Genomic DNA, 27,881 nt, shown 5'->3' with positions numbered 1-27,881 from the left:
TATAAAAAGTTCTATCATTGTCATACTTTTAAATAATAAAAAGATATTTGAGACTTGATTTTTTTCTATTTAAAAAGAAAACAACACCGTACATGTATATTTAAAGTCGATGAAATTTAAATAAAATGTTTGAATTAGTTAAGTTTAAAAAATACATTACATACAACGTGAGATTTAAGCAGAATCAACTGTGCATTTTTTTTATGTAGGTCTTAATTTAAGCAATAGAATAAATTAATAACAAGGGCAAGGTAAAGAAAAACAAAGAATAATTTAAATTCATTATTATTTATTTCAAATAATAATGTTTTACAATCTATCGTTTGCTAGAATTTTTGTAGTTATTATAACAAGATTAAAAACAATGACATGTGGTACACTAAAGCTAGGCACTATTTTTTTTTCAATTGACACTCCATAGTTTTTAGAAAGCTTATAATATAACTATTACCCACGTCTATCGTGTTGTTAATCTGACAAATATATCAATCCAGACATAATTATTAAAATTTTAAAACGTAATCATCTATTTTTTTTTAATGAACATTTACTTTTTATCGACCATGGAAGAAACGAGAGTATGTTTTTGAATTTATCATAGTAAATTAATCCTGTCATTTTTGATCATTTTAATTCCAAATCAGATTTTATATTAATTTTTACCTCTTCTTATAAAATAACATCATGATTTTTCAATTTTATTAATATATATTTTTGAATTCAATATTTAGCAAATATACAGATTATTTGTTATACTTTTTACGTTATCTGTGGCGTTGATAGAAGTTTGAATAGTTAATCTATTTGATAAAAATAAATAAAAAAAACTAAAGTAATTACACTCGTATGAATTACAATGTAATGTTGTACTTTGACTGTTTTCAATGAAAAGATATTTTATAATTAGGTATATTGAATAATTCTTTTACCAGATGTGTGGAATCGTCTGTAGAAAATGTATTTCCGAAAACTAGAATAAATTGTTTATCATGTCACCTTGATCTTTGTCATCTGTCAACGATGTTTTAATTTTTCCTACAATTGACAATGACTCGGTAGCCTAAAAAAAAAAAAACAAATATTTTCTTTGTACTACTCTGTACTACTTTTAAAAATGTATGAAACCTTTATTGTTTTGTTTAAAAATCCAAATTTTTATGAGTTGCTGTCATTATGCCGTAATATTCCGAAAATATTTTAGCAAATGCCGATAGTCTACATTTAAAACACTTAGTATTTCCGACCCATAAACGCCGCATGAAGTAAACGCGTACAAGCTTATGTTATTCAGCCCTTTAATCAAATGCTTATTAAAGTAAAAAACAATAAAGGCTATACTATTGTCAAATTTCTATCATCATTTCATTAAACAATAATTCTAAACAACATTTTTATAAATATACTTATTGATGAATACACAAATTTATATATTATATGTATTTACATTATCACAACTCACGTGACTCTAAAATAAAGCTTATTTTTTTTAATTAAATTCAAACCAGAAAAAACACGACATTAATTTCATTAATTATAATAATTCACAACGGGAGTATACAATTTTTAAAGTTCTTTTAGATTTTGTAATGATTTAAAAATGAATCGGAACGAAAATCGGGAGAAAATGAATCATAATATAATAAATTATACAACTATTGTGCTGTATCGGATGTAGGCCATATGAACGAATAAAAACTAATACTAACAGGGATTATTAAAATTAACTTATCGAAGAAACATTTCAACAAACTTTGTGAACAAGCATATTATTGTACGAATTAACCTATTTAGCTCTTAATTTAACTACTTTACAAACAAATTTACTAATAACAATCAATTGCTGAGCTAACATACGATTAGAGCATAATTGAGGTAATTTATAACTACAACTCACTTATTAAAATTCACCACTGACAACGTCAGAAAACAATCTCAAATCTGTGACGTATACGTTCCCTAATACTCATGACAGGAGTAAACACTCGACTATATAAAATACAGCAGTGAACACTCACTTGTGTTAATTATAATAGTAAATATTTTCCAATACCAATGCAGTAAACATTCCCGATTACTACAGAAAGTTGTTAAAACGTCCCAATGCTAGAAACATATGATGGTAATATAGTTTTTCTTTGAGAAGAAGGTCTTCTTCATTCTCATCTAGTCCCCACAGTGTGTTCATAGTTAATAGTTAATAAACACCATTATAGTTTCAGAATACACCGTTTCACATCTGACACAGCCCCATATTAAGCCAGTAAAAGATTTTAGTATTGACCAAATAGCTTTTCTGCGTCTATATATAAGCGATCATTTTTATCTGCCTTCTAGAAAGAGGTTCTCTATTCGACCATTTTGATTGCTAGTGTGTATTTGTGATAGCAATATTCTTCAAAACTCCCGATGCTATTTGGATGAGTTTTGGAATTTAAAAATGAGAATCAATATATGATTATCTTCGTTTTAAAATCGGTAACAAATGTTTTAAAAATAGTATTTTTCGGAGGAGTAAGTTTTATTTTTCAATCAAATTAAAAGTTCTGAAATACATTTACATAATATGTGTCCAATAATTAATCCGTTCACAAGTATAGTCCCAACATTTAGTTCGTATTAAATGTAGGAAATATTACTTTGGTTAAGTTAAAAGCTTAGAAAAATATTGATGAATAGAATTTATGATTCCCTAAAAATATAACAAATTATTAGTAGTAAATACATTCACTTTTAAGGTTAGACAAAACTTTAAAAAGGAATTATACAGAAATAGCTTCATATAATGTCTTATTACGTCACAGGGATCCCCAAAAGTCATTAAAATAGCACTGGCTATCCGCTCGCTGGTTATCACACTTCAGAGATGTCCGTCCAAAAGTCATCTATGGAAATATCTCAAGTGCTAGAATAATAACTATTCTAAAGTCCTATACTTGAGTAGTGGCAGCCTGTCGTGGTTGCCACAACGGGTTACTCAGGTGAATTCATCGGAGGATTCATCGGACGATGAGCTGGTGAGGAGGTTGGTGGCTATGGTCGGTTGTCTGATGAATGATTCCCTCGGAAGGCTCTGCTGACCCAGTGCGAGGCGGCGGACACCCATCCGTTCACTTTCCGGCAGCGACTTGCAAGATTTCTCTTCTGTTATAGCATCCCGAGATAGAGAGCTGGAAATAATACATATAAATATATTTACTTAGAGACATCACCATCATGTCGCTGAAAAATATATATTGTTGGAATATGAGAGGGTAGGAGATTGTTGGAATATGAGAGGGTAGGAGAGGCTCGAACGACATGTAAGCAGTTGTCAGAGCCCAGAAGAGTTCAGGACTCTTTCGTTCGTAACGCGCGTTGATGTGATAGATTAATGGATCGCAGTTTTTCGAAGAGGGTGTGTTGTTTTTAGTTTGTGTAAATTAATAGGGAAATTTTATCGAATATTATTTTTAAAAAGTCAATTTTGATCTTGTTTCTAGAGTATTTTATTATCACAAGTCCTGGCATTTTTTGTCATTTCACCTTTGTTATACAATAAAGTCTTGTTTTAAAAAAAATCTTACTATGTCAAAATATTGTAAGGTATTCTTAATAAAACGGTTAAATTCAAAAACACTCAAGCGATAGTTACTTTGTAACGTTCTTTTCACTTATTCATTTATTGTATATTAAGCTTTTATAGCAACTAACCCAGTAAGTTCCAACATGGATCCTCTCCTGCATTGCCCTCGATGAGGTCCCTGCATGATACTGGCTGGTCGGGAAGAAGCGCCCAAGGGATCAGAGTGGGCTACATCTTCCATCAACAAAACCGAAGGTCCACCAAGACTCGTACTCCTCTTAGACAACAAACTGGGTCCTTGCTTTGCTTGTGATAATAGGGGCTCCCCCTTTTGTGGAGCACACGGAAGAACACTCGCCCTTCAGTGAATCAGCTTTGCTCTCTGAATCTGATACGACTGGCAAGTCTGCAGCTTGTTGTGAGCAAGTACTCTCTCTTCGGATAGACCTATGATAGATTTTGGATGTTTTGGCTTCTCTATACCACCTATCGGATGGACGGTGGTGAAAAATGGGTTGGAAAGAAAAAAGAAAATCAATAAAGTTTTAATAAACATATATTAGAAGCTAAGGACCGATAAATATATTTTTAATTATTATAAAAAGTGCGGATAAAGCACTACGTTTTAGGTGTTAATTTGTTGGAAAGTAAATACATTAAAATAAAATGTGCTACTATTTTGGGATTGATAGAAAAGCCTTTTCTTGAGTTTATGCTAAAACTAACGAAAAATAATAAATAAAATTAGTATAGGGTTTCTAATTATTGCATAAATGTTTTATAAAACTAAATTACCATGAGTCGCATGCAATTTGCAAACGATGACCGTTTGAATTGCAGTCCCTTGCATAGAAAAATATTTGAGAATAAATTCACCTTTTTTTTTTTTCTAAAAACGTCGAAAATTATGACATAGTCTCTAAAAAACCATTACAAATACAAAATCAAAAAGTTTTACAGTTTGATGTTATTGCTTTTTAAAGTGTTTTAAATGTTTTATCTCTGCTGTCACTACTTCTGTGCTTCAATTGTTCTACCTGATTTTTGAGTTATGAAGAGTGTTGTTTACCTAAAAATGTAGCAGACGGCGAGCTGTACGCTAGATACTCCTTGTTGGAAGCCCACGAGGGGAACTCTGATTGTTTGAGGGCTGTCGTCCCTTCCGCCTCCTCCCGTTTCCATGGCAACATGGTCTCCGTAGCCGTAGGGGTGGCGACCCGTCCCTGCTCTGCTATCGTCATGTATGTATCTGATTTAGAAACGATCTATAAATATCCAACCACCAACCTGAATGGCTGGAGTGGTGGGTTTAGACTTAAACTATATTCATATATAGTCCATATATGAAAAAAGTTATGAGAAGAGCAACGGCAATAATTATAATGGCTTTGCTTTAGCAAAAAGTATAAGATTAAAAAATCAAATTAGTCAAATTTACCATTATCATCTGACATTCGTCTTTCGTCCTCTTCAAGGATATCCTCATTTGGAACTGAAAGGTAAAGAGGTATTTTTTATTTATCTTAGAAATGGTTAGAATATAATAAATAACATGCGTCTAAAGTTTGGCAGAAGTCGCATGGAATGCATTGCTAATTCTGATATTGGCAATACTTCAAGTGACTTATGTTTATTAATTTCCTATAAATTTGCAGATGAGTTATACTTAAATTATTCGATTGTATGGATATTAATGAAATTATCGAAAATTTCCATGCTGTTTCATAAACATTATATGACACGAACAAATTATTTCATAGCAGAAATATATTAGAGTTACAAATTTATTCCATGATTAAACTATGATACTAAGCCATTTTCTATTTATCTATCGTTTAAAACATTAAAGTACTAAACTTAATATGATTACAAAGGAAAATATGTACAGAGGGACACTAAATATCTAACTAAAAGGACTATAATTTTAAATACGTCTATGTGACAATACAAAAATGAATTTATTCCACTGCATGAAGATAAATGAATCAAAAAGTTTTTATATTTTTTAAATGACTGTGCATAAAAAGTTGAATGCGACGTGAATCTTTTCAGCGGTGGATTTGTACTAATGAAGCTCTACCTAGATTAAACTGCGCGCTAGGCGTAGCTTCTTTAAACGAACGTTTTAAGACATGTTTCCGACAGTTTATCAACATGCAGCAAAAATACGGAAGCGTAACCAATAAACCTTGTTGTATCCACCAATGAGATTACTTTTCATAATATAATAATCTGATAATACGGAATGAATGAATCCTATTGGTGGAATATAATTCGCTAACAAGTTATTCTCTGTTTGATTTCAACTATTAACATTACACATGCATTTTTATATAATTTTATGATTGTGATCGAACTACAGAATTAAGCATAGATAAACAAAATAACATCGCCTTTTCATCCAGAAGCGTAAGTGTTTTTTTTTTTAATACACATACCGAAGTTGTAGGTGGACCTGTCTCTTCGCCAGGGCAGTGATTTTTCAACGGCCGTTGGCAATATCTCCTCTGGTGTTTTAGCGTACTGCTTAACAATTCTCGCTTTCAGAGGATTGAAGCCAGGCAAGTTAGCCAATTGGTTAAGAAGGGAACTACTGTTCTCCTTATGTGAGGATGTAAGACTGACTTCGTTACATCCGGCTATTTAAGTATCGCCACAGCAGATTTTGAGGCGTCAGATGTTGCCAGAAGGGAAGAAAACGACAATCAAACAATGATAAAAAGCAGAGAGCAAGTTAACTATACCTTTAAAAAGATAGTACATGATTACATTAGCAAACTGAGCGTTAATCGAAGAAGTTAAATATATACACTCATGGACGTATTGAGATAGTTTTTTTAAAATAACACTTTTTTTATAATTCGTACAAGGGGATGGCCCTAACGAAGTTAGTAACTTTATCTAATCTACTAAGACATGTTGTTGCTCGATGCAAAGGCCAAGGTTGAACATCAACGACACTACATGAAAGATTTATTGTACAGAGAAGCTTCAGAAGTCACTACTAACTTCGCAAAATTGATAAGTGGTAAATGTCAGTTAGCAAAACAAGATTTAACTAAACACATTCAAAACCATACGATTGTTAATAACTTTAAGATAACAAGTCTAACGTGGTCTGCTATGTTATTAATTAATTATCAAAATATATCCACGAATGTAATTTCCAAGTCATGTCAGAAAAATCATTAGCAGTGTTAACATAAAAAAAAAACAAACCAAATGCATTAAACGTTCGTATTCGACGAAATGAAATGCTTTAGAAAAAAAATTAGTTTATTTTAGTACATACCAAGTTAGTTCCATTTTTAAGTATATGTTTTTTTTTAAATAAAAATAAAAGTGACGTTGCAAAATAATATTTTAAAACAACATCAAGAGCATCTGAACTTGAACATTGTTTAAATTTTATTCTGATGTTCAAATTCAAAATAGGAATTGCCATGCAGAATACCTACGCGGGGTTTTGGCTGTGAAAGTTATACCGCCATCATCATTTTCGCGACGAGGTTCCTCATCCTCTTGGAGCACCTCGTCTATGTAGTCTGCAGACAATACAAACCACGTTCAAAGAATCCATTATCATCATTTTTCCTTCCCGAATTCTAATTTATCTGATATCTATTACAAATTTCTTAAATACATTTATAAAATATATATATATATTATATCCTTATTAAACGGACCATAGAGAGATATTATTATTTTTAATTTAAAAAACATACTTCATTAAAAAAGAAGTAGACTTTGTCTGCGAATTCACCATAGCAATTTTTGTGAAAATTTATTAACAATAACGTTTGTTTTGAGACTGTGTGAAAAATAACCACTGGAATAAATAACAATAATAAAGCAATGGTATGATCCAATAAACAATATTTTATGTACATTACGTTTTTTAGCACAAGTGTAAGGTGTTTCATTTTCTATCACAAGTCACTAAAGTGTTTTAAGACGCAGAAAATAAATAGAAGCCAACAGATTATTAAATATAAGATAAAAAAAAAATTCAATTCGATGTAATCTAATATACCAATTGTGCTGCAAAATAAAAAGTAAGGATGTCATCAAATAAAATAAACAAAAAATAACTTAACCCACACGTGCATGCGATTGACACTCGTGATAATATTTAAAAAATCATTAAGTACCTAATCTATAATATTTTTTTTTACCGTGCGTGAACTGTTTGGCCGAACCGTTTTGCTGGAACTCGGGAAAAGTTACATGATTTTTCCCATCCTGTAATCAAAAAAAATATATAACAACGTTCAAATCAATCACAATGAAGGCTAGACTAAACATTTTTTTAAAAAACACTGAACATATAACATCAACAGCTATGGACTCCTATAATATGAGGTGAACACCTACATAATACTAAATAAACATCAATAATATTTCTAGAACATCCTAGAACACTTCGTTCACGACTCACTTGCTTCCCTCGTTTACTGCGTTTGTGATGATGCTTCCTGTCTCCAACAAGCCTCCGTATGTTCATATGTGTCTTGTAATTAACCTGCATACCCAGATCACGATCATTTACAGCGTGTCGACTGTAGCTTAATCGACGATGCTGGCGACAAGAGAAAGATTTTTTACTAAGCAAAAGATATTTCTCTTTCAGTCTTCCGATAGATTTATTTCTTTAAATTTTATAGCCACAGATTTACTTTAAGGAAATTATCTAATGTTGATAACATTCTTAAAGTAAAGAATATGATTTATCATACAAAAAAAGTATACTACACGTCGATATGGCTTGCAAAGTTCTTCGGCGAGGAGATGGTGAATTCTGGCGTCAGTCAGATCCTTTTTGGACGGATTGTATTCCAATTCTTGCATATCTATATTCCAAGTAGACGAATCTAGCTGGCTAAAACTGGGGCTGTACAAATAATTATGTTTAATTTAATGAATGTATGTATTTAATAAATGCATAGAAAGTGTAACTGTTTCCTTCCTACCTGCCATTGAAGTTAGCATTGGTGTAATTCTTAAAGATAGCTGACATTGACTCGGCTCCGGATATATTTCCAATAGTTGATGCATTCCTTTGCATATATTCTATAGCGTCTCTCATCGCTAATTTCGAATACGTTTCTAGAATTTTTGGCTCTTGGCCCTGGAACGCACGTTTGGTTGATGCTAGTCTAAATTAAATTCATCACGTAAGTAAGTATAATAAATAATTACCTGATAATTTCTTAGCAGAAATGGTCGTATAAATCTATTGTCAAATCGCTTAAATTTGTCCCTCATGTGGTGATTTCCATGTTTGCCTAAAATGTCCTCTATGCCTGCCATCAGGTGATCCATGAACTAGAAAAAAGTCGGTGACAGATTTTCTTTATTAATTGCTGTTCATGTTCACTTAACTTACTCATACTTATACTTAAAATAGACTTTTTTTGTTACAACTTCATCTATCTTCCAGTACCATTTCTATCGATTTTGATACTACAGTTACAGAAATAAATAGATAGATAAAAAATAGAAAGGCCTTGTTTGTTTTACAAGTACATGGAATAAATATAGTTGTTACCAAGAATTTTAATAAATGTAAGAATGGTACAAAATTACCCTTTCATGAATTCTTTCGTTCATCGTTGGTTTCCTCTTTTCAACGGTTTTAACGTTTAATATCTTCACTAAGGGCTTAATCGTGATCCCTTGAATGAAAACTGTGAAGTATATAACAGCTATTGTCGTCGTTACAAACATTGGCTGGAGCTTTACTACTTCGGGATCTATTAATAGCACCAATGCAAAGGCGACCGCGCCTCGAAGACCTGGTAAATGTAAATCATAAATGGAGGTCACGGTTCTAGTATCCCATAAAAACGTTTATGATTACATATACAAACAAACAAGACATAAAACGTGGCTATTTCTAGAATATTCTATTGAAATTTTAACGTATCAGTTATGTTTCAATCTCACCTCCATAAGACATAACGAACTTTTCCACCGTATTCAATTTGTGCAAACGGAATTTATTAGCTACAGCACTAAATATGTACACTCCTGAAAAAAATTATATTTAATTTAAGTGAATAGTGTAATGATAATATAGAATAACGTTGTCTTACCTATAATACGAAATACTGAGCAGAAAACGATAGTCAACAACACAAACCAAGTGTTCCAGTCATGGTTGTTATTGACAGTAGCAACGCCTAGGAACATAAAAATTATAGTCTCCGACGAAGATGACAGCATTTTCATTGTATATTTAATTGTTGTGTGCGATTTGTGCGATATGTTGGCTTCTACGTAGTTTTTCATTGTAATACCGCAAAACGTTATCCTACAAAATATAAAAAACAATTAAATACCATTGTTACTATCAATAAAATCTAAAAGAGCATATAGTGGAAGTTTTCTTACGCCAGTATGCCACTCATATGGAACATCTCCGCGTTTAAATACGCCAAATATGCCATCACGAATATGAAAATGGGCTCAATTACTCTTACTTCATTCGTGAAGCGTGTAACGAGACCAGTACCAAAACCCCAAACGACCCCAATACAGGTACCACCAACTGCCACCACCAAGAAAGATGCGAAACCAGCCAAAAAGTCTGTATACATAAGTCGAGATGGACCCATCTCTCTGTAAAAAGTTCATATTTATTATAATAGGAAACAATATTTTTCGATTTATAAGTTACCGTTAATAGCAAGTGACTTACGTATAAGCCTCGAACATATGGTAAAGTACAACAGTAACGGCGTCATTTAGTAAGGATTCTCCAAAGACGACAATGTAAAGGACTTCATCAACGTGGATTTCCTCAAAAACCGCGAGCACTGCTACTGGATCCACGGCTGAGATAAGTGCCCCAAATAACAGCATATCTAATAAAGGCGTTGTACATCCGAACATTCCAGTTTGCCCACATGCCCATAAAGAAGCACCTATCATTGAAAAACATTAAAGTTTTTCATTTAGATTCAACACGAATATCAAATAATATAAGATATAATGTTATAGAACTTACCGATCGTAATAGTATTAAATACAGTGCCCACGACCGCGAAAAGCAGAATTGTTCCGAGATGGTCAAAGAATAATCTGTTGGGCATAAAATATCCAGCGTCTAGAATGATCGGTGGCAGCATGTAGAGGAAAAATGTATCAGGTGTCAGTGGTTGCACGTGCACACTGTGGGTACTTAGTAACAACGCGCCAATCAGGACTCCGACGAAAATAAGGAGACACGACTCCGGAAACATCTTCGATAGCTTCGGTGCCATGTGGAATCCTGGAAAGTTAGATATACTAGTAACTGTAGCCCTTTAAGTCGTATTATGACGTGCAATTGTTATTTAGTAGTCCTAAGGATATATATGCATATCGAGATAAAAAAAATATAAGTTCCACAAAATAATGTAACAAAAATATACTTTGCAAGTAAAAATAAAAAATATAGGTTAAAAATATATTCATATTTTTTTGATAGAATAACATTAAACTACAAAAAAATGACATTGGAAAGTCAATTTACTATGTAACTTCTTAAGTCCTTGACATAATAGAAAAAGGTAAAAAAAATATTGAAATATAAAATTTGGAAGTGATGAGGCTTCACAGTTTTGAGAAGAAAAATAAATTAAATTAGTTGTAATGAGTTGTTCATCCGTAGGGACCAAAAGTCAACCAAGATCATTCTCATGTTTTTCTGATATTTTATCACCTGCACCATTTGATGATGTGTATCATTTGGATGACCAGAAAACGAAAAATGCAATACCAGTTTTTCAGGCAAGTTGTTATTCCAAATGTAAGAGCTCTTACAATACTGAAGAATCACATTTATTCAATAGAACATCTTATGTTACAAGTGAAAATTACCATTCCTTAAACAAAAATATAAGCGATAAATCTATGGTAAGATCTACAAGTACTTTGTTTTACGATCTAGATAAAATAGCGAAAAGACATTCGTATCACTCTATGGCGGAAGGTCTGGCTTCCAAGAGTATAAAACTTAAAAGAAATTCTAATAAAACGAATAAAACTTGTTTTGTGGCAAAATCTGAAGCTATTGTTCAAGAGTGCGAAACTAAAATACAGCCAAAATTAAGAGTACGAGACAGCATACAAACAAATTCAAAAAAATCTAAAAGAACAAGTATTAATGAACCAATGTTATCATCGGAAATATTTCTGAATGACGACGGTGTTAGCCAGAAGTGTAACTCTTACGCACAAGAACAAGATTTGCGTCAGCAAAAGTTTTGGTCCTTTGCTAAGTATCGCACTGAATTTACTAACCCTACATCAGAAAAAAAGAAAGCCCGGAAAAAAGATCGCGGTAAACGTACTGAAGACCCTTGTCCGTGCCAATTATTTTCATATGCATGCCCCTGTAGTGATAAAAAATCTCTAACAGAGTTAGCCAAAAGTAGTAAAACGCAAACATTGGCAGAACAAGTAACTAATACTTCTAAGCCATTTCTTGCTGAAGATCAGCTTCTTATAAAGAACAGCACACAATATTCCAAAGAATATGACTGTAATGAAGAAATACAAACGCATTCAGATATTAAGAACTATTCAAATAAATATGATATAATTGCTTCAGCTGGACCAGCAACACAAATGTCTTTGAGACGCGAAACATCAAAAGGAACTGATAAAAATTTGGATATCAAAGATAATTCTCAGAGTAAAACTAAGTCAAAGAAAAAAATTAAACAAGTCGTATGTCCGAATTGTAATGAAAAACTTGACATTTTGAGTACTACTGAAGAAGAAATCCTAAACGCCAGAAGTTCGCCAAACGCTCGTAACAATGGGTTCACCACACCCACAGAAAATATAATTATAAAAAATACTATTCAGAACGATATCGATTCATGTAATCATGATCCTCCCTGCGAATTGGTACCAATTTGTCAAATTTTACCCATAGATAATGTTTATGTAAATACAAAATATAAAAATAAATATTCCGCACATAAATATAACCAACAAAAATCGATAAAAATTACAAAAGGGTGCAGACACCACCCCCCATGTACAGTTGTGCCATCATGTCAAAGGGTTAATGTCTTGAATAACAACTGTGAATACATTCCTCAATGTCTACACCGTCCACGCTGCGTGAATTTACCAATATGTGTTCCATTTTCTAAGACTTTAAACTACGATGACTTGAGTAGGACTGCAGAAGAAATAGATAATACAGAATACAGTCATACTCCTAGATATAAATATCATTTAGGGTATCACCGTGATTCACTGAGTAATTCTGTTGATAATCAATTTAGAGCAGGACAGAATACATGTGAATACGTTAACGAATATACTTCAAGATATTTAATGAACTCTGACCCTATAAAGACGCCTACAACATTTTCACCATTTATATTACCCTCACCAAAACCCTGTCTTTGCTGCAAATACGATAAGTCGTGTCAGTACGACTGCTTAGATTGTAAATGCACATCATCTTTCAAGCACAGGATTAAAAAGAGTACGAGTAGTGATGCTGTGATATATATTAGGGATGTTGGTTGCCAATTTAAATATAAATATATATCTCCTAGAAATTCAACACTTCATTCGAAAATTTCCAGCTCATCATTTGATTTAAATAACACTAGAGCAAATAATTACTACGCAAATTATCACACATTGAGATACGAAGATAAATTCACAAATCCAATATCTGGCGCAGAACTATCGATGTCAACATTCACGACGTCCTCTTTGGAAATTGATGTTCATTGTCCATCTCACGGGAAACATGCTAAAAATAAGCGTGATACCGGGTTTAACCCAGTGTCCAACTCTCCTTTTGTGGCTGCATTTATCACTAACACTAATTCATGTAGTAGGAACTATTTTGACACAGAATTCAGCAGCAAGACAAACAGAAACCGCTTAAATACGTACCTCACTAAATCTCGTAGAAGCTTTTTGAACCATAAATATAAAAAAGCATTTTCTGTTAGACGACGAAGAAAGTCTAGAGCCAACGCCTTGTTTCATTCAAGTTCAAGGAGAGGACCGCTTACACAGAAGAGTTTGTAACATGTTTCTACCCAATTATTTTATAAATTGTGTATTTCTTTTTAAATGTTGAATATAAAGAATATTATTTTGTATCACAATAATTTTTAATATCTTAAACCTGTTGATTGTTACCGCTAAAGTTTCAACAGTATAAATATGAAAAAAAGTTAAAATGTTTTCATTTATTTTTGTCACATAAAAAATCTAAAACTTGTACAAAAGATATGAAAATCGTTTTACCATTTTAACGAAAACATATTGTATTAATTTCCTCAACAAACTTAAAATACATTAGCAGGTTTCGTAGCATGTTGAGACAGCGTAATGTTACCAACCTAATGAAAGTTTACCTACTTTTGTGAATTTAAATATGAGTGGCGCAATTTCTATGTATTTTCAAATAATTACAACAGCCACGTAATACACGTGTAAACGAGAATAAGTTTGAGGGAGAGTCACTGATATATTTAGATTTTAGATGCTTGAGAATTTTCAATGGATGAGAGACTTCTACATACATATGTCGTGGTTTAAATTGTATTTCATTAATACAGAGTTACTAGCTTCGCCTATTAAATCAGATTTATACATCAATTATTTTTTATTTTCCTATTTGTAATATTTTAACAATATATATTTTTCTAATAATAATTTTATCTCGGCCAATTTAGTAGACTTTTTAATAGACTTGCTTCACAGCAAAATTACCTATTTTAGCTAAGCTCGCAAAGAAGATCCACACTCCAATCAGGAACGGTGTTTCAACCCTGTGGAATTCGACCGCAGCAATCACGAAGGTCCTTTCTTTCTTTGGTTTCTGAGTTGTAGTCGCTTCTTGTGTTGTGGTTTCCTGTTGCTGACGGAGTTGTGTTCCAGGGGGCTCGCCGGGCAGAGGTGCCACTGGGCCATCGGTCCAAAGCCGAGCCCGGGGTATGTTGAGATGCCATCGACAATTATGGACGGACTCTGTTTCGTGGTGCTCTAGATTAAAGTAATAAGACTCATTACTTATAAAAATATGTTTGAAATACACAACATAGGTACTTTTTTTTAAGCAAAACTAAGACTAGTGTAATTATAGCCTTAGTTTTAGACTAGTGTTACGAAATTTAAGCCGAGAATGTATGAGATGAAAATAATAACAATATTTTAAAACAATAATCTTATTGACAAACAGGCTTTTTGGGTGGATCTAAACTTAAAGCTTGAACATTTGCGAATATCTGAACGTGTTTTTTATACGTGAATAGATGAAAATATTTGCAATGACTTTATTATTTTCCAAAAGTTAAATCTACGGATGAATATTTTAAAACTGACGGCTCTGACCTACACTAAAAAGTTCAGTTAAAGTAGGTTTTAATTTCTCTGTTCGTGTGTTAAATATTCACTCTTATCTTCGAAACGAATTAAGCAATAAATACTTGGATATCATTAGTTCCATATTTCAGCATTTACTTGTCCAAGAGAAAGTCCTATTGAATCGCCCTGCCATATTCCTAACGTGCTACGGAGTGTTTTGGTCCAAGAACAGAATGCAAACTCTCACTGCTAGATAAGCATCAAAAATTTCTTATAGAAATGTAACTTTTAAACACAGCGTTATGTTAATCTAGCATCAATACATGCTCCGAATGAAAAAAGAAATCGTATCCTTCATTTTGAAACCGTGAAAGAAACCGCTCAATACAGTAGGAAATTGTCGCAACCAGTTTGGAACCTTTACGAAACAGTAACCATTCTATGTATATTCAAGTGTATGGGATCTATTAATACTAACGACGATGTGGCTTGTGCTTATATAGATAGTTGGAACAAAACATAGTGATAATTATGACCGGGGGGGGGGGGGGGTGAACATTTTCAGTCTATAATGAAAACTCCATCACGTATATAAGTAAAAAAAAAAGATTATACTTTCACACGTTATTTACGGTTATCTTGTCTTACGAAGCTAAAAACGGAGGAAACTGTCGATATCGATCTAGTTTATAAGGTTTTTGTTATTATAAATTAACTAAATATATATTTTTTTTTATTTATGCCATGGAAACTTATTTTTTTTTTAATTATATGGCTTCATTCGCAATCGAATTGTGAAATATTTTGCCAATGTCAACGTTTTAATTTGTTGGACGAATTATAATCTTGCGTACTGAGTGGAGAAAATCTAAATATGTATGTATTTTATTTTCAAAAATTAAAGTGACAAATATTCAATCACTATTTTTACTTTTTACATCTATCGCATGTTGCCTGTAATAATTCTGTTTTAATATAAATGTGATTAAATAATTTTAATCGTTTCTGAATATAATATTTGATACAAAGTTTACTGGCCTATATAATACATGATTTATTCAAAGAGTAAAATAACTCATTATAGACTCTTATATTCTCATATTCAATTACAATGTAAAAGCCTAACATTTGTATTGTTTTTAAATAATCCATTACACAAACCTAGCTGCAAAATATTTTTAATCCTCATGCTAAAAATAGAAATGCAAATGTCTATTTAGCCATCGAGAAGCATATTGTCAAAAGTAGCTGGTATCAGCGAATTGGTCGCCGTAGACGTAAAGAGGTTTTCACTTTTAACAAGAAGTATGTCGTTTCGTCCAGAGATTATTTTAATACATATTATCCCTTGATACTTTTATTAAATTGAATATAAAATAATATATAAACAACTAATGTAATATAATAAATGGACTATGTAATATTTTATAAACAATTTATTGTATATAATAAAAAATACAATTAATTAATTGAAGTTTTTGCCACAATGTTTAATAAAATTTTGTTCTTGAAGTAATCAACTTATGAGACACGTGGCGTTTTTAAGTTCCTACATGGGATTTTGCGACAGAGCTTAAATCTTGGCAACTGCGGATTGTATCTTGATTCTTGACCTTAACACGGACACTTTGTATTTTGTTGCGACCTTCACGTAATCTTGAAGCTAAATCAACGGATAATCATTGAATACATGGACAAAATGTTATATAGTTTTTAAAGCAATCCAAAGTCAGGTGATCGAGCCATTAAAATATTCAAATCCAAGTTCTACTACACATTTCAACTTAAATTCTAACTAGACACCACCGCCATTTATGTAGAAACTTTGATTCTACGAACTTATTGGATAGACAGACAGCTATGTACTTAGATATAGCTATAATTAACTTGTCCGTGTCTAGACTATTTAAAACAAGAAAAGTTTTGTCTCTCGTGAACTGTAATTGTATCTCAGTGAACTACTTTCTACTTTTATGGTAGCGTACATCACGGAGCTTATGAGACTCTCACACTGTTAATGGTTTTACTATGAAGAGCATGTGCTTTTTATTCAGACCACCACAAGTTGGAACAGAAATAGATATTTCATAGGGAAACATCGTAAAACTCTTTGACTTCCTGTACTTCATACATGCATTTCAGCGTTGAAGTCATTTGGAAAATCACTTTTTATGTGCAATAATAAAGTTATTCAATATGTGTCTTATCTTATCAGTACATAAGTTTTACATAAATATGTCAATATAACGGTCCAAAGCCATCAAGTTTTATATTGCTTATTAAAATATTATAATAACAATAATGTTTTGTTTCAAGAAGAAAGAGGAACCAATGTAACAATAGAGAAATACTTAAATAAAATAGGCTCTTTTATTCAGAAACGCGTTCGTCGGACAATGAGAAGTAAAGCGGTGGACTACGTAGAAACTTTTTATTAAAATTATACTGAACTATTGATTTAATATCAATCACATAATTTTGTAGGTTTTTTAGATTTTGTTAGTAAGGAAATATTTTAGTATTTTTATGTTATAATTAATGAAATAAAGGACTTTTTTAATAATACGTACATTCTAATGGTATAAAAAGGGAAGGAACTGTCCATGATTGTTTTTTGTTGCTTTATATTTGTCAAGTTAACTTTAATGTAATTTGGTATCCACGGATAATATTCCGGTATATAATACGCAGTGATTTAATTAATGCTTATATAAAATTAGGTACTTACTTCAATAGGGTTTGCTGATGCTACTGATAGAAGCGTGGCAGCGGCGAGCAGGCTTATTCGTTGCCTACAAGCACGACGGCTGAGATTAACACCATGCTTCAACGACGTCATCCTTCTACATTTATTCACCTCGATAACATTAGACACTCCGATCTCTTGACAATTTGTACATAATAATTATATATTACATCACATTTGACACCACAGACGTATGTATATACAGTGAGGGACTGAAGAAATTCTCCGCTATATAGTGTTACGAATCTTTCATTCGTAATGCTGATAACTTACTGCCAATGGCGAGTACCCTGCCAAGGTCGCTGAATATTATTATTTGTTATATTTGCGTTTTATTTATCGGATTTATTTTGATGTATGGATGTTTTATTGCAACCTTAAAATGCCTACAAATCCTGATTTTCCGTTATTTTTATGATTATATTATTTCCATGTTTTTTTTAATTGAACATAAAATGCATATAACGATTGTATAAAACTCGAAACGATTTTAATTCTCATTCTATACAACTAACATGTAGAAGTATTTATATTATAAGATTAAATATAATAATTAATAGAAGTTATAACTAATAAGCCTTCATAATGAGATCTCAGATTTTCGCGAGTTTTATTCATTTAAATGAAACTAGTATTATTCGGATATACTACGCGGATTTTATTATTTAAAAACTACATAATCCCGACGTTTCGGTTACTTTGCAGCATGATCGATGGCGGTAGATGATAAATAACAAGGACCAACTGACAGACATTCACACCTCGTCTGCCCGTGATCACGGTTGCTGCAAAGTAACCGAAACGTCGGGATTATCTAGATTTTAAATAATACAATCCGCGTAGTAAATCCGAATAATGCTAGTTTCATTTAAATAATAAGCCTTCAATTTCCAAAAGTGAAAGCAAATCACAAATTTGATTCATATAAGACCTATGTTCATAACAACGGAGAAACTTTATGGACAATAAGATTGATAAATATTTCGTCAACATTTAGATGGAATGAGGCCAAGTACGAGGGACTGACGTGCTAACGGCGACAGGGAGACGCGGAGTTTCGTCTCAAGGATTCCAAGTCCGTGAGGAACAGTTGAATATCACAAGAATATAATACTCCTATTATTAAATTACACAACCATTCTATTACTGTATTATAATGGTAATTTTATTATAATAATCCTCACATCTTTATTATAAACAATGAACAAATTGTATAACATTAATATACGTAAGTTTAGTGTGGTTGAAAACGTTGTCGGCACGTAACTTATTATATGCCGCGAAGCCTGAACACGTGCAAGCCTTCATTGCTACGTCATAAACATGAAATTCGATGGAAACACACAGTACAGTAAAAAAACCAGCGGTTTCTTCTTTCTAGACGAGGTCAAGTTGTAGATATAGTTTGTGTGTGCATTTTAAGTAATTCTCATGTAATTTTGCTATTTATCTCATAGCATATCACTTATTGACTGACAACGAGTATTGTAAAATATTGGTAAATTTGATTCTTTGTAAATTTCGCTATTAAAACACGACGCAGCTATGAATAACTTTCCAGTACACGTGTTTCATTCGGGGTAAAATAAAATCGAACCGTCTGGAATACAAACTACGAAGCACATAAATATTTGATTTTTAAGTCTCCTTTTAATATAAATATAATTTTGTACAATCAATACATAGTCAGTCTCTACATATTTTATTATTTAAATAAAAAGCTCATGTGAGTGTTTCGTTTCATTTCTTTATTAAACAATATATAATCTTCTTCGTGTCTTAATATGGAATTCATTAAGATAGTGACCTGTTTTATAGAGTAGGCGGACTTGCAAACAATGAACCTGATCGGGAGCTATTGTGCATAGACACAGGTGACACAAATAGGAGAAATAAATTAAAACCTAGAAGTAAATAACTTAAAAAGTAATAATTCAAGTCTTAATATACTCAACTGCGTACAGGAAATTCAATAGTTACTTCAAGCGAAACTTTTATACTACCGATGGAAGAAAAGCCATGAAAATTCTTCCTTCAACTGATCGAAAATACTAGTACTGAGTACATATATTGAACTGAAACTCCCATTACATTTGATTTTAATACATTTATCTCAAAAACATTAAGAATATATAAATTACGATGAGTTATTCTGTCATTTGATATAGTTAATAATATCGTAACACTGTTTATGTGATGGCTGCACGTAGCGTATTACGTTCAAAGCGCGTTTAATCCCACATTACGTTAGAGGCTCTACATGCAACGTTAGCTTCATTTCGATCAGGGTTGCACAATTTAATTACACTAAAAGACTACGCTCTTCTAGCATTTCATAATCAATAATGGTTACTGATGTTGTTTCGTCTTTTACTTCGTCTGTTTTTCATATACACAGTTATTTTAAGATTTTTTCTAAAGAAATTAATTAATAAAGTATAAATTAATATATATTTTTTAACTTTAAGCTTTATTTTATTTTCAAAAACTATGTAATCTTTTCGTTTCTCTTTTGATATCTTCGTGATCTTCTATTACGTCATTCTTAAGTTTAAACACAAAATAAAAAACGTGTACTCAAGAGACCTAATCTGTAAATTTTGTTAATATCAGTGTCATGATATATGAGTGTTTCTGTGAAAAATAAATATCCAAGCATCGTTACAAGCTTGTTATGTATAATTGTATTACAATGTATTAAGATTTAAAACACCACGTGATATAATACAGTCAGATAGATCAATATCAAATTGATTACACCGCTGTCGACTCGGGTATCCCAATGTACTTTATACAAGGAAATTCGCTTCACTTGTCGATGTAATACTGTATTTTGGATTAAAATTATTTAAATTAATCTATTTTTGTTTTAATAATAATAATAATTTGTTTATTTCAGACAATTTACAGTCCATTTGTTAGTTACAAAAAAAAGAACCCTTACAACTATGTTAGTATAATAAATAATGATAATAAGACAAAAAAAATTACGTAAGAAAGGAAAAAAAATTAAGTAATATAATTTTTGATATCCCATTATTCCGGCTAGTAGTATAAAACAAAAAATACGTGTTGGTATGATTGTAAATGTGTTTCTTAGCTGTTTTCAAATTATATCGAAAAAAATTTGTTAGTAAGCAGTAACTTATAGTACGGGTTGTTAATAACACGTGAAAGCGACTTTTTCGTCCTATAAATATCTAAAATGGTTTTCGATAGCAAATTTCAGACACGCGAATGCCTCGCATAAAATCTAGAACATTGTAATTTTAGACCTGGCCTCTTGTTTCCTACCTTTCATGTTATTGGCATTTTTTACCTTCATCGAATATATAGTAGATTTATATATAGAAACGTAATGTAAATCAATGTAATCTGCCTAGAAAATTATGGTTTCTTCAAACGATTTGAGATTAATTTTGAATTTATGTTTTTTTGTTATCGATTACAGGTGATTACATCGCATTGAACAAATCAATTTATTTATAACCCAACAAACATTAATTAAATGTTAACTAAAAATATATCTTAAGCCTGGAGGTATTTTCCAGGAATTCAATGGAACATTCCTAATCAAGTTTAAATTGAACTTATGTACGTAATTGTAAATCTCAAATAATTTATAAAAGTTAAAAAGACGAAGACGGTTAATAACTCCGATGCTGTCTCTTTAATATATTAGTTTAATTTAATGCAAGTATTATGTAAAAAAAAATCTATTTACTTAATTAAAAATTCTATGAAACGGAGTAATTGTAATGCAGGAATAAGAAAAAAGTTATCCGACGTAATGAAAGCACCGTCTATATTAATAGAAAAATAAAAGCAAATAAACGACGCTTAGTTAATTAATAAAATAATAGAATTCCTGTTCGAACTAATAACTTAAACATTCTTTATAACAAATATATATTGTTTTACTATTAAAATGTGTATTTAACAAATCACATGTGTTACAAACAAAAAGCGTTTCTGTTTCTCAAAATGTTAATTAAAAAATGAGAATAAATTAAAAACATGTGATGATCATCAAAATACAAGTTGATAAGAACGAAGGCGATAATTAACTTTCTTTGACGAAACTCTCGAGCTTCACAAAGGCTTTGTTGAAATCATGTATAACAAATAACAATACATATTTTTGTGAAATATATTTTTCATACAATTTCCGACCTTGAACTCCAAATGGCTAGCTCGTGAAATGTTTTATAAAATCGAGCGACGCTGTAAAAATTATGAGAAGAAACTGCTATGAGTTACGTAATACGTTTTATGTAACGGCCCCGAAGTGCATGTCGCTTTTGAATTATATCGTAATTATAAAATTAAGAAAGAATTTAAGAGGAAAACCTAAGAAAATAGAACATTTTTGCTGTAGTGAAGTCCAATTATGTTTGGCGTGGAAATTACAATTCCGGATTGCGTGTAATAGTTAGATCTCTGGTTATATTTATCGTTTAAGAGAATGTAGTAAAACTCCACAGGTTTACTAACTTAAACCACCATATCACTCAAACACAAGCTGGTGGGTTTGAACTCGCACATGGGACATTTATTTTCCGTTCCACAACATATTCTGAGAAAATTTTATGTATTCCTTCATTAAGTAGAATTGTATTTATATACAATTTATAATTATAGGTTCGGAAATGTTAAAATACTATACAAATTGGTTATTTCGCTGGAAGGTTCATTTGAAGTATTTAAAACCAATAATATGGGCTAAGTACAATATCACATAAAAAGCTCAGATTAGATGACAACCGGATACTGGCTCCGCAAGGGGATAGAAATACCATTGACAAATGTATTTTATAATATATTCTGTATTTAATCCTATGTTATATATACTTTTTAGTTTTGACCTTCTTCCATACCCTACCCTATTTTTAAATTAAATGTCTGTGAAGAACTGTTATAAATATGAAATGTTAAAAATATTAATATGTACAAAAAAGTTAAGCTCTCAATTTTTGTACCATATAGAGTATACCACAGACATAACAAAGTTTAAATATTTTATTACAACAATATTAATTAAAAATTTACTGGTAACATTAAAAAATATATATTAAAAAAGCATTTATGTCACTCCCTATTAAAATAAAGAGTTTTTAATGTGCCGCTTTTCGCTATTTCGTCTAGTTGTGCACGTAATGACTACGTAATGAATTGCGTAATAAGTCTACATTGCTCTTTAGGATTTCAAATCTGTATTTTCTGAGTAAAAGGTTATTAACATCTATTCACGAACACTTACATTAATAATAATATTTTTGTAACAACAGCAGAACAATATCACTCTATAAAACTTGCAGCCTAGCCAACTTTAAGTCTAGATATACTGACAGTGCCATCATATTAAAGAAAACTAACAAACATAACATAACATTAACATTTAACATTTGAAACAATGGAACCAGATTTCAATGTTTAATAATAGCTCCGAATTCATACTTTCCGTTTGACCAACCAACTGTATCAGATTGTCTGACTGACCATGACGCTATAACTATTTGTAAGCCGCGATGGGATTCATTCACCATCGACCACTACAATAACACATTTATATCTTGCAATCACTCAGAAGTCGAAGACATCACTACAATTAGTACCAGATGCAGCATAGGAAGTCTTGTTCAAGGAGGAAGATATAAAAAATGAGGTGAACTTGTATATATATAAACAAAACATCTGTATTTGTTACCTCAGGCTAAATGATTTTATTAGCAGTCCGTCTAATGTTGATAGATAAAATTAATTTACATCCCAATATGTTACAAGTTCGTTAAGCTTATTGTTGTAAAGTCTCAAATAACGAGCCTTGAGCGTTACTAAGATTATGATGAAAATATTCTTATAAAGTTGCATTTATATGCATATCGCATATTATTTAATATCCTAAAGGACACGGTGTTGTGGGGGTAAATATTGCAAATAAATAATATATTGAATATAAAAATATATTTAAATAATGAATAGAAAAATGGCTGAACAAATGACATCAGCTTTTAAGTGAAATAGATCAAAAATATGTCTGGTTAAAGATTTTTTTTCATTCATATATAACGAAACGATTACATCATATGCAAAACATCAATATATTAATTTAAAAAAAAATGTTTAACACATTTTTATTACCTCGAAAATTTTGCCACCCAATCAAAATCTTCAAAATCAAAATTGAGATGAATTGTTCAGTACCAGCCATTTTTTAAAAGGAACTTATGTTGATTACTGAGTCGTCTACGAGAATATAATTCAAGCACACAAAAAATATTCAAACTTACTGAGTTGAGACAATTACATTATTATCACTATCAGATAATCTTGTCTGAGTTGAATATTTCTTTGTATAACATACTGACTGAACTGAACCAAATTGAAGTTACAGGAACCTGTGATGAGATAATGTTCATGCAAATTGGCTATCGTTGTCGCTACTTTAGCCACAATTATCCGAGTGTAGAACAACGTTGATCAAAACGTAAAAACTTTAACGCCTTTACCTGTTACTGAATGGTTTCTTAGCTTGCATTAACGTCTAAAAGCTAAACGTGAATAAAATTTTAAAAATTTCACAATTTTTTTTAGTAATATTTAACCAAAGGAACAAAATTTTAATCCATTGATAAATATAAAATGAAATTCATTAAGTTTTCACTTTTATACTCCTCACCCATAATTTATACAATTAAGATAAAACTAATAACGATAAAACAGTGTATAGCATGAAAGGTGCACAGACAAAACAGGACAGAACACTTGTTTGTTTTTAATTACAACTGTCAATTCAAAGCTAAATTGTTTTGAAGACATATATTCAGGAACTCACATCACTATTCGGTTACATGGAGTATTTTACTCCCGAAATCATAGGTTTTCTTTGGTTAATAGTAGTTATAAACAGTATAAGTGAAATTAAATACGATATTTATGTCATACAATTTGTTTATTTTCGAACGACCAAGTTAAATTGACCTTCAGTCGACGCTTTAACTCAAGACTGTTGAAAAGCAAACAGCGCAAATTGTTAGTCAACGTTTGTGAAGTGTGTTTTATGTCGGCAATAAATATATACACGTGGCACATACACCTGGATACATAATATAACTTTATTGATGCTTTGCATATATAATACTAAAGTTATCTCAAAACTATCAAAGGCAAAATGACTATAAAGACGATAATAATAAAACTTTTTGTTCAAAACTATAATACATATTTAAATCACTACACTAAAGAAAGAATATCATGTCAACGATTAACGAATCCCAAACAGTGGACCCAATCGATTAAAATAACCTAGCAACCAAAGACTTCATTGGAAAAATGAACCAGCATACTTACTTATACAATATCCAAAAAAGACCATAATGCTGAAATCTATTTTACCCTCAATTTTAAAAGAAACGTTCGCGTACCTATTTACAGAAAAAAAAACACACAAAATATATACTTATTTCCAGAAAACGATGCATGAGAAGAATTTTTTTAACCGACTTCTATTTGCATAAGGTTTTAAGCACAATTGTATTTATTAAGAGGGGTTCACGCAAAACTTCGTGTTTCATAAATGCATTCTGACCTATGGTTTTCACTATCCTGGTGTGCAATAAATTTGTTATATTCAATTAAATTTCGTTGAAGCTTTCATGAACTCGTAAGAACTTTCTAGAAACGACACAGCTGATGGAATTATTAGTTATACAAAGTTTCTTCATATGTACCCTAAATTTAATCTTCAGTTTCAATGCTTATGAAATTCACTCAATCTTGCTGAGTCTTTTCGTGTTTACAGTTTTGCTAGTTTGTTAATAGTATCTACACGTTTCAATTTCTCATCTTTTAATAAATAATTAATTGTAAAATTTCATACAATACGCTTAATAATACATTTTCTTGATTGAATAAAAATCAAATGACTTCTAAACATTGATTTGAATAAAACCAGCAATTTGCTGCTGTTTAAGAAAATTAAAATTAACAATCTTGTTTTTAAATTTTCCGTGCATATAAGTTATTTCACAAAATACCAACGTTTACAATTTAACGTATAAAAGTTTATAAAAACGCAATTTTAAATGGCAAACTTTTAACGATGTTGTCGAAGGAGTTTTTTTAACAATTTTGTATAATAACTGTTGAGTTTTCTTTGATATTTTTGTAAATAAATCAGACCATTGTTCAACAATCCCACCAATCGGCAGATGTTTCGTGTTTGGAGAGCAAAGATATTTTTTTCTTTAAAATATGAATGGAAACAAAACAAAATACAGTAATAATATTATGTTATTTAAATGTCATTAGATATGAATTTCATTTTAAACTCGCCCGAATGTAATAAAATTTATGCTACACCTTAAATCGACTTATGTTCAAGTTGAAGGTTAAAAATGCCGCAGGATATCGAGTGGTTTGGCTTTAAATGTAAGTTTATATAATACCTCACACGTCTTCAGCTAACTGGTCCACTCACAAAATACATCGAAATAATATATGATTGTTTTTGAATAACCGTTATGCTCCCGTTTCGTCGGCAAACCAATAATGACTTGTCCTAATTAGGGCACAACTGGTGTACAAATAACAACATAGGATCATAAACCCTAAGTTACGTCACAAACAGGACCGTGTTATATAACATGTTACCTAAAAAAAAAATCTATTTACTGCTTCGATCAGTACGTAAGTTGATAGTTAGGCTTTTTTAACTTAACGATGTATTCTCTTTAATTAAATATGAACTTAAATATCTACGCCTAAGATATAAATTTGTATGAAATGATTATTACAATTTTGCTTAGTTTTAATTACATTTAATCAGAAAAAATTTAAGTAATTGGAGTTTTTACGTATTTTTTTTTTCGAAATTTCCATTTTTTTTTTAGCTGAACCCGCCACTGCGCGGTATTTACATAATGCTACCTATTCCATCATAATTAGACAAACATGAATAGTCGAACCAAGAATAACTCACGACCACAGAAATCTTAATTGTCGGCGATCATGTGTTTGATGTGGTAGCCATGTTTGTTGTGTCAGCGAACACAAACTAAATTTAAATTTGTAACACCGTATCAAACAGACTGGTTTATAGTTATAACATGGATGTTATTTAATAGTTTATATATTAATTATAACTGCATTTGTTATCGATCGCGTCAGGACGCGTGGTTATCGCGAGGCACCCAGTGCCGCTACTGTGCCGCCCGCCCGCCGCATTTTGCGCCCTTTACGACTGCGCGCTCAGTCCCCTTCTACTTCGCAGGGATTCTTGAATACAGATCCACGTGAAGCGTTGTCAATAAACCAGCCAGTATTTATTTCAGGCTTAAAATAGTTGTTTAACACACAGTAAATAAATGTTCATAGATATGTTTTGTATATACGTATATACAATCATCCAAACCTAGGCTATATATAAGGATGCTTATGTAATAATGATGTTCGACTTTATCCTTACAGATTTCTTATGTAGCGAAAACCACAAACGCTTAAAATGACACACTTTCATACATTAGAAAACCTTTACATTACCTGATATGTGATTAGATATTTATTTATTTCGTCAATGTTTTTATCAACCAAAAATAAGGTTCATTACAAACTGGTCAAACGTTTATGTAACGAAGGCTCGTGTGGATTTCTGATAAATAAATATCACAATTTTGTATGAGTATACAGAGTAGGTACATTTAGAGAATTGATTTAGATATCGCTGGGTAAAACCTTAAAATTCTTTAAGTGGACACAATTGCTATTGAACTAAAAACTGATAGATAAAAGTTATATATACAAAGTATAGAATAGTCAGCTAACGATCAGCGCTCTGTCTAGACTCTTTTGGTAAATCTCCAAGTACGAACTAAACTGGAATAAATCGTTTACATTTATGTAAAAACCCACATATGGGGAAACATATTTTTACAATGATGTGCATTCTTTTATTATATTTTTGGCTCCTTAAGACCATTTTCCTTTAAAATATAAATGAAATAATAAAAATATGTTAAGGATTAAATTCTATAATTAGTTACGTTTCAACATTTAAAAGCAATCTTTGAATACGACCTGAATGCTGACCACAAGTGTCCATCGTCACACTACATACGGAGCGTTAAAAGTTTTTCATTAATAAACGGTCACTCATTACGTTATTTATTCGATATTTAGTCAGAAACTGGAAACGCTTCTTATGAAAACTTGTACTAAGCGTAGCTATTAAACGGATTTTTG

The 27,881-nt window shown here is 31.3% G+C and overlaps 2 protein-coding genes across 2 annotated transcripts; one reads left to right on the top strand and one right to left on the bottom strand.

Moving 5' to 3' along the window:
- Window positions 1–269: 269 nt before the first annotated feature.
- LOC116772751 (sodium/hydrogen exchanger 3) lies at window positions 270–26,850 on the bottom strand. The gene is given in 23 exon segments (XM_061522137.1): window positions 270–3,167; window positions 3,691–3,863; window positions 3,907–4,004; window positions 4,007–4,048; window positions 4,632–4,811; window positions 5,001–5,054; window positions 6,001–6,201; window positions 7,021–7,107; window positions 7,714–7,804; window positions 8,001–8,141; window positions 8,315–8,453; window positions 8,533–8,690; window positions 8,762–8,887; window positions 9,149–9,357; window positions 9,509–9,592; window positions 9,658–9,875; window positions 9,956–10,183; window positions 10,263–10,488; window positions 10,572–10,835; window positions 14,303–14,503; window positions 14,506–14,575; window positions 17,625–17,932; window positions 26,623–26,850. Coding segments are annotated over 22 exon segments (3,294 nt in total). The 5' UTR covers window positions 17,736–17,932; window positions 26,623–26,850; the 3' UTR covers window positions 270–2,974.
- On the top strand, window positions 11,075–13,752 carry LOC133319076 (uncharacterized). Its single transcript, XM_061522136.1, has one exon. It carries the CDS (start codon window positions 11,198–11,200, stop codon window positions 13,610–13,612), a length of 2,415 nt encoding a protein of 804 aa, XP_061378120.1. The 5' UTR covers window positions 11,075–11,197; the 3' UTR covers window positions 13,613–13,752.
- Window positions 26,851–27,881: the final 1,031 nt, after the last annotated feature.

This window comes from Danaus plexippus, chromosome 12 (assembly GCF_018135715.1).
Source record: "Danaus plexippus chromosome 12, MEX_DaPlex, whole genome shotgun sequence".
NCBI classification, from domain to species: Eukaryota; Metazoa; Arthropoda; class Insecta; order Lepidoptera; family Nymphalidae; genus Danaus; species Danaus plexippus.
Note: the sequence above shows the minus strand (reverse complement) of the source record. Positions and strands in the feature narration are given on the sequence as shown.

Bases quoted from the DNA above. Each gene is read 5' to 3' on its own strand.
- LOC133319076 (XM_061522136.1), top strand. From the start codon at position 11,198: ATGAGTTGTTCATCCGTAGGGACCAAAAGTCAACCAAGATCATTCTCA.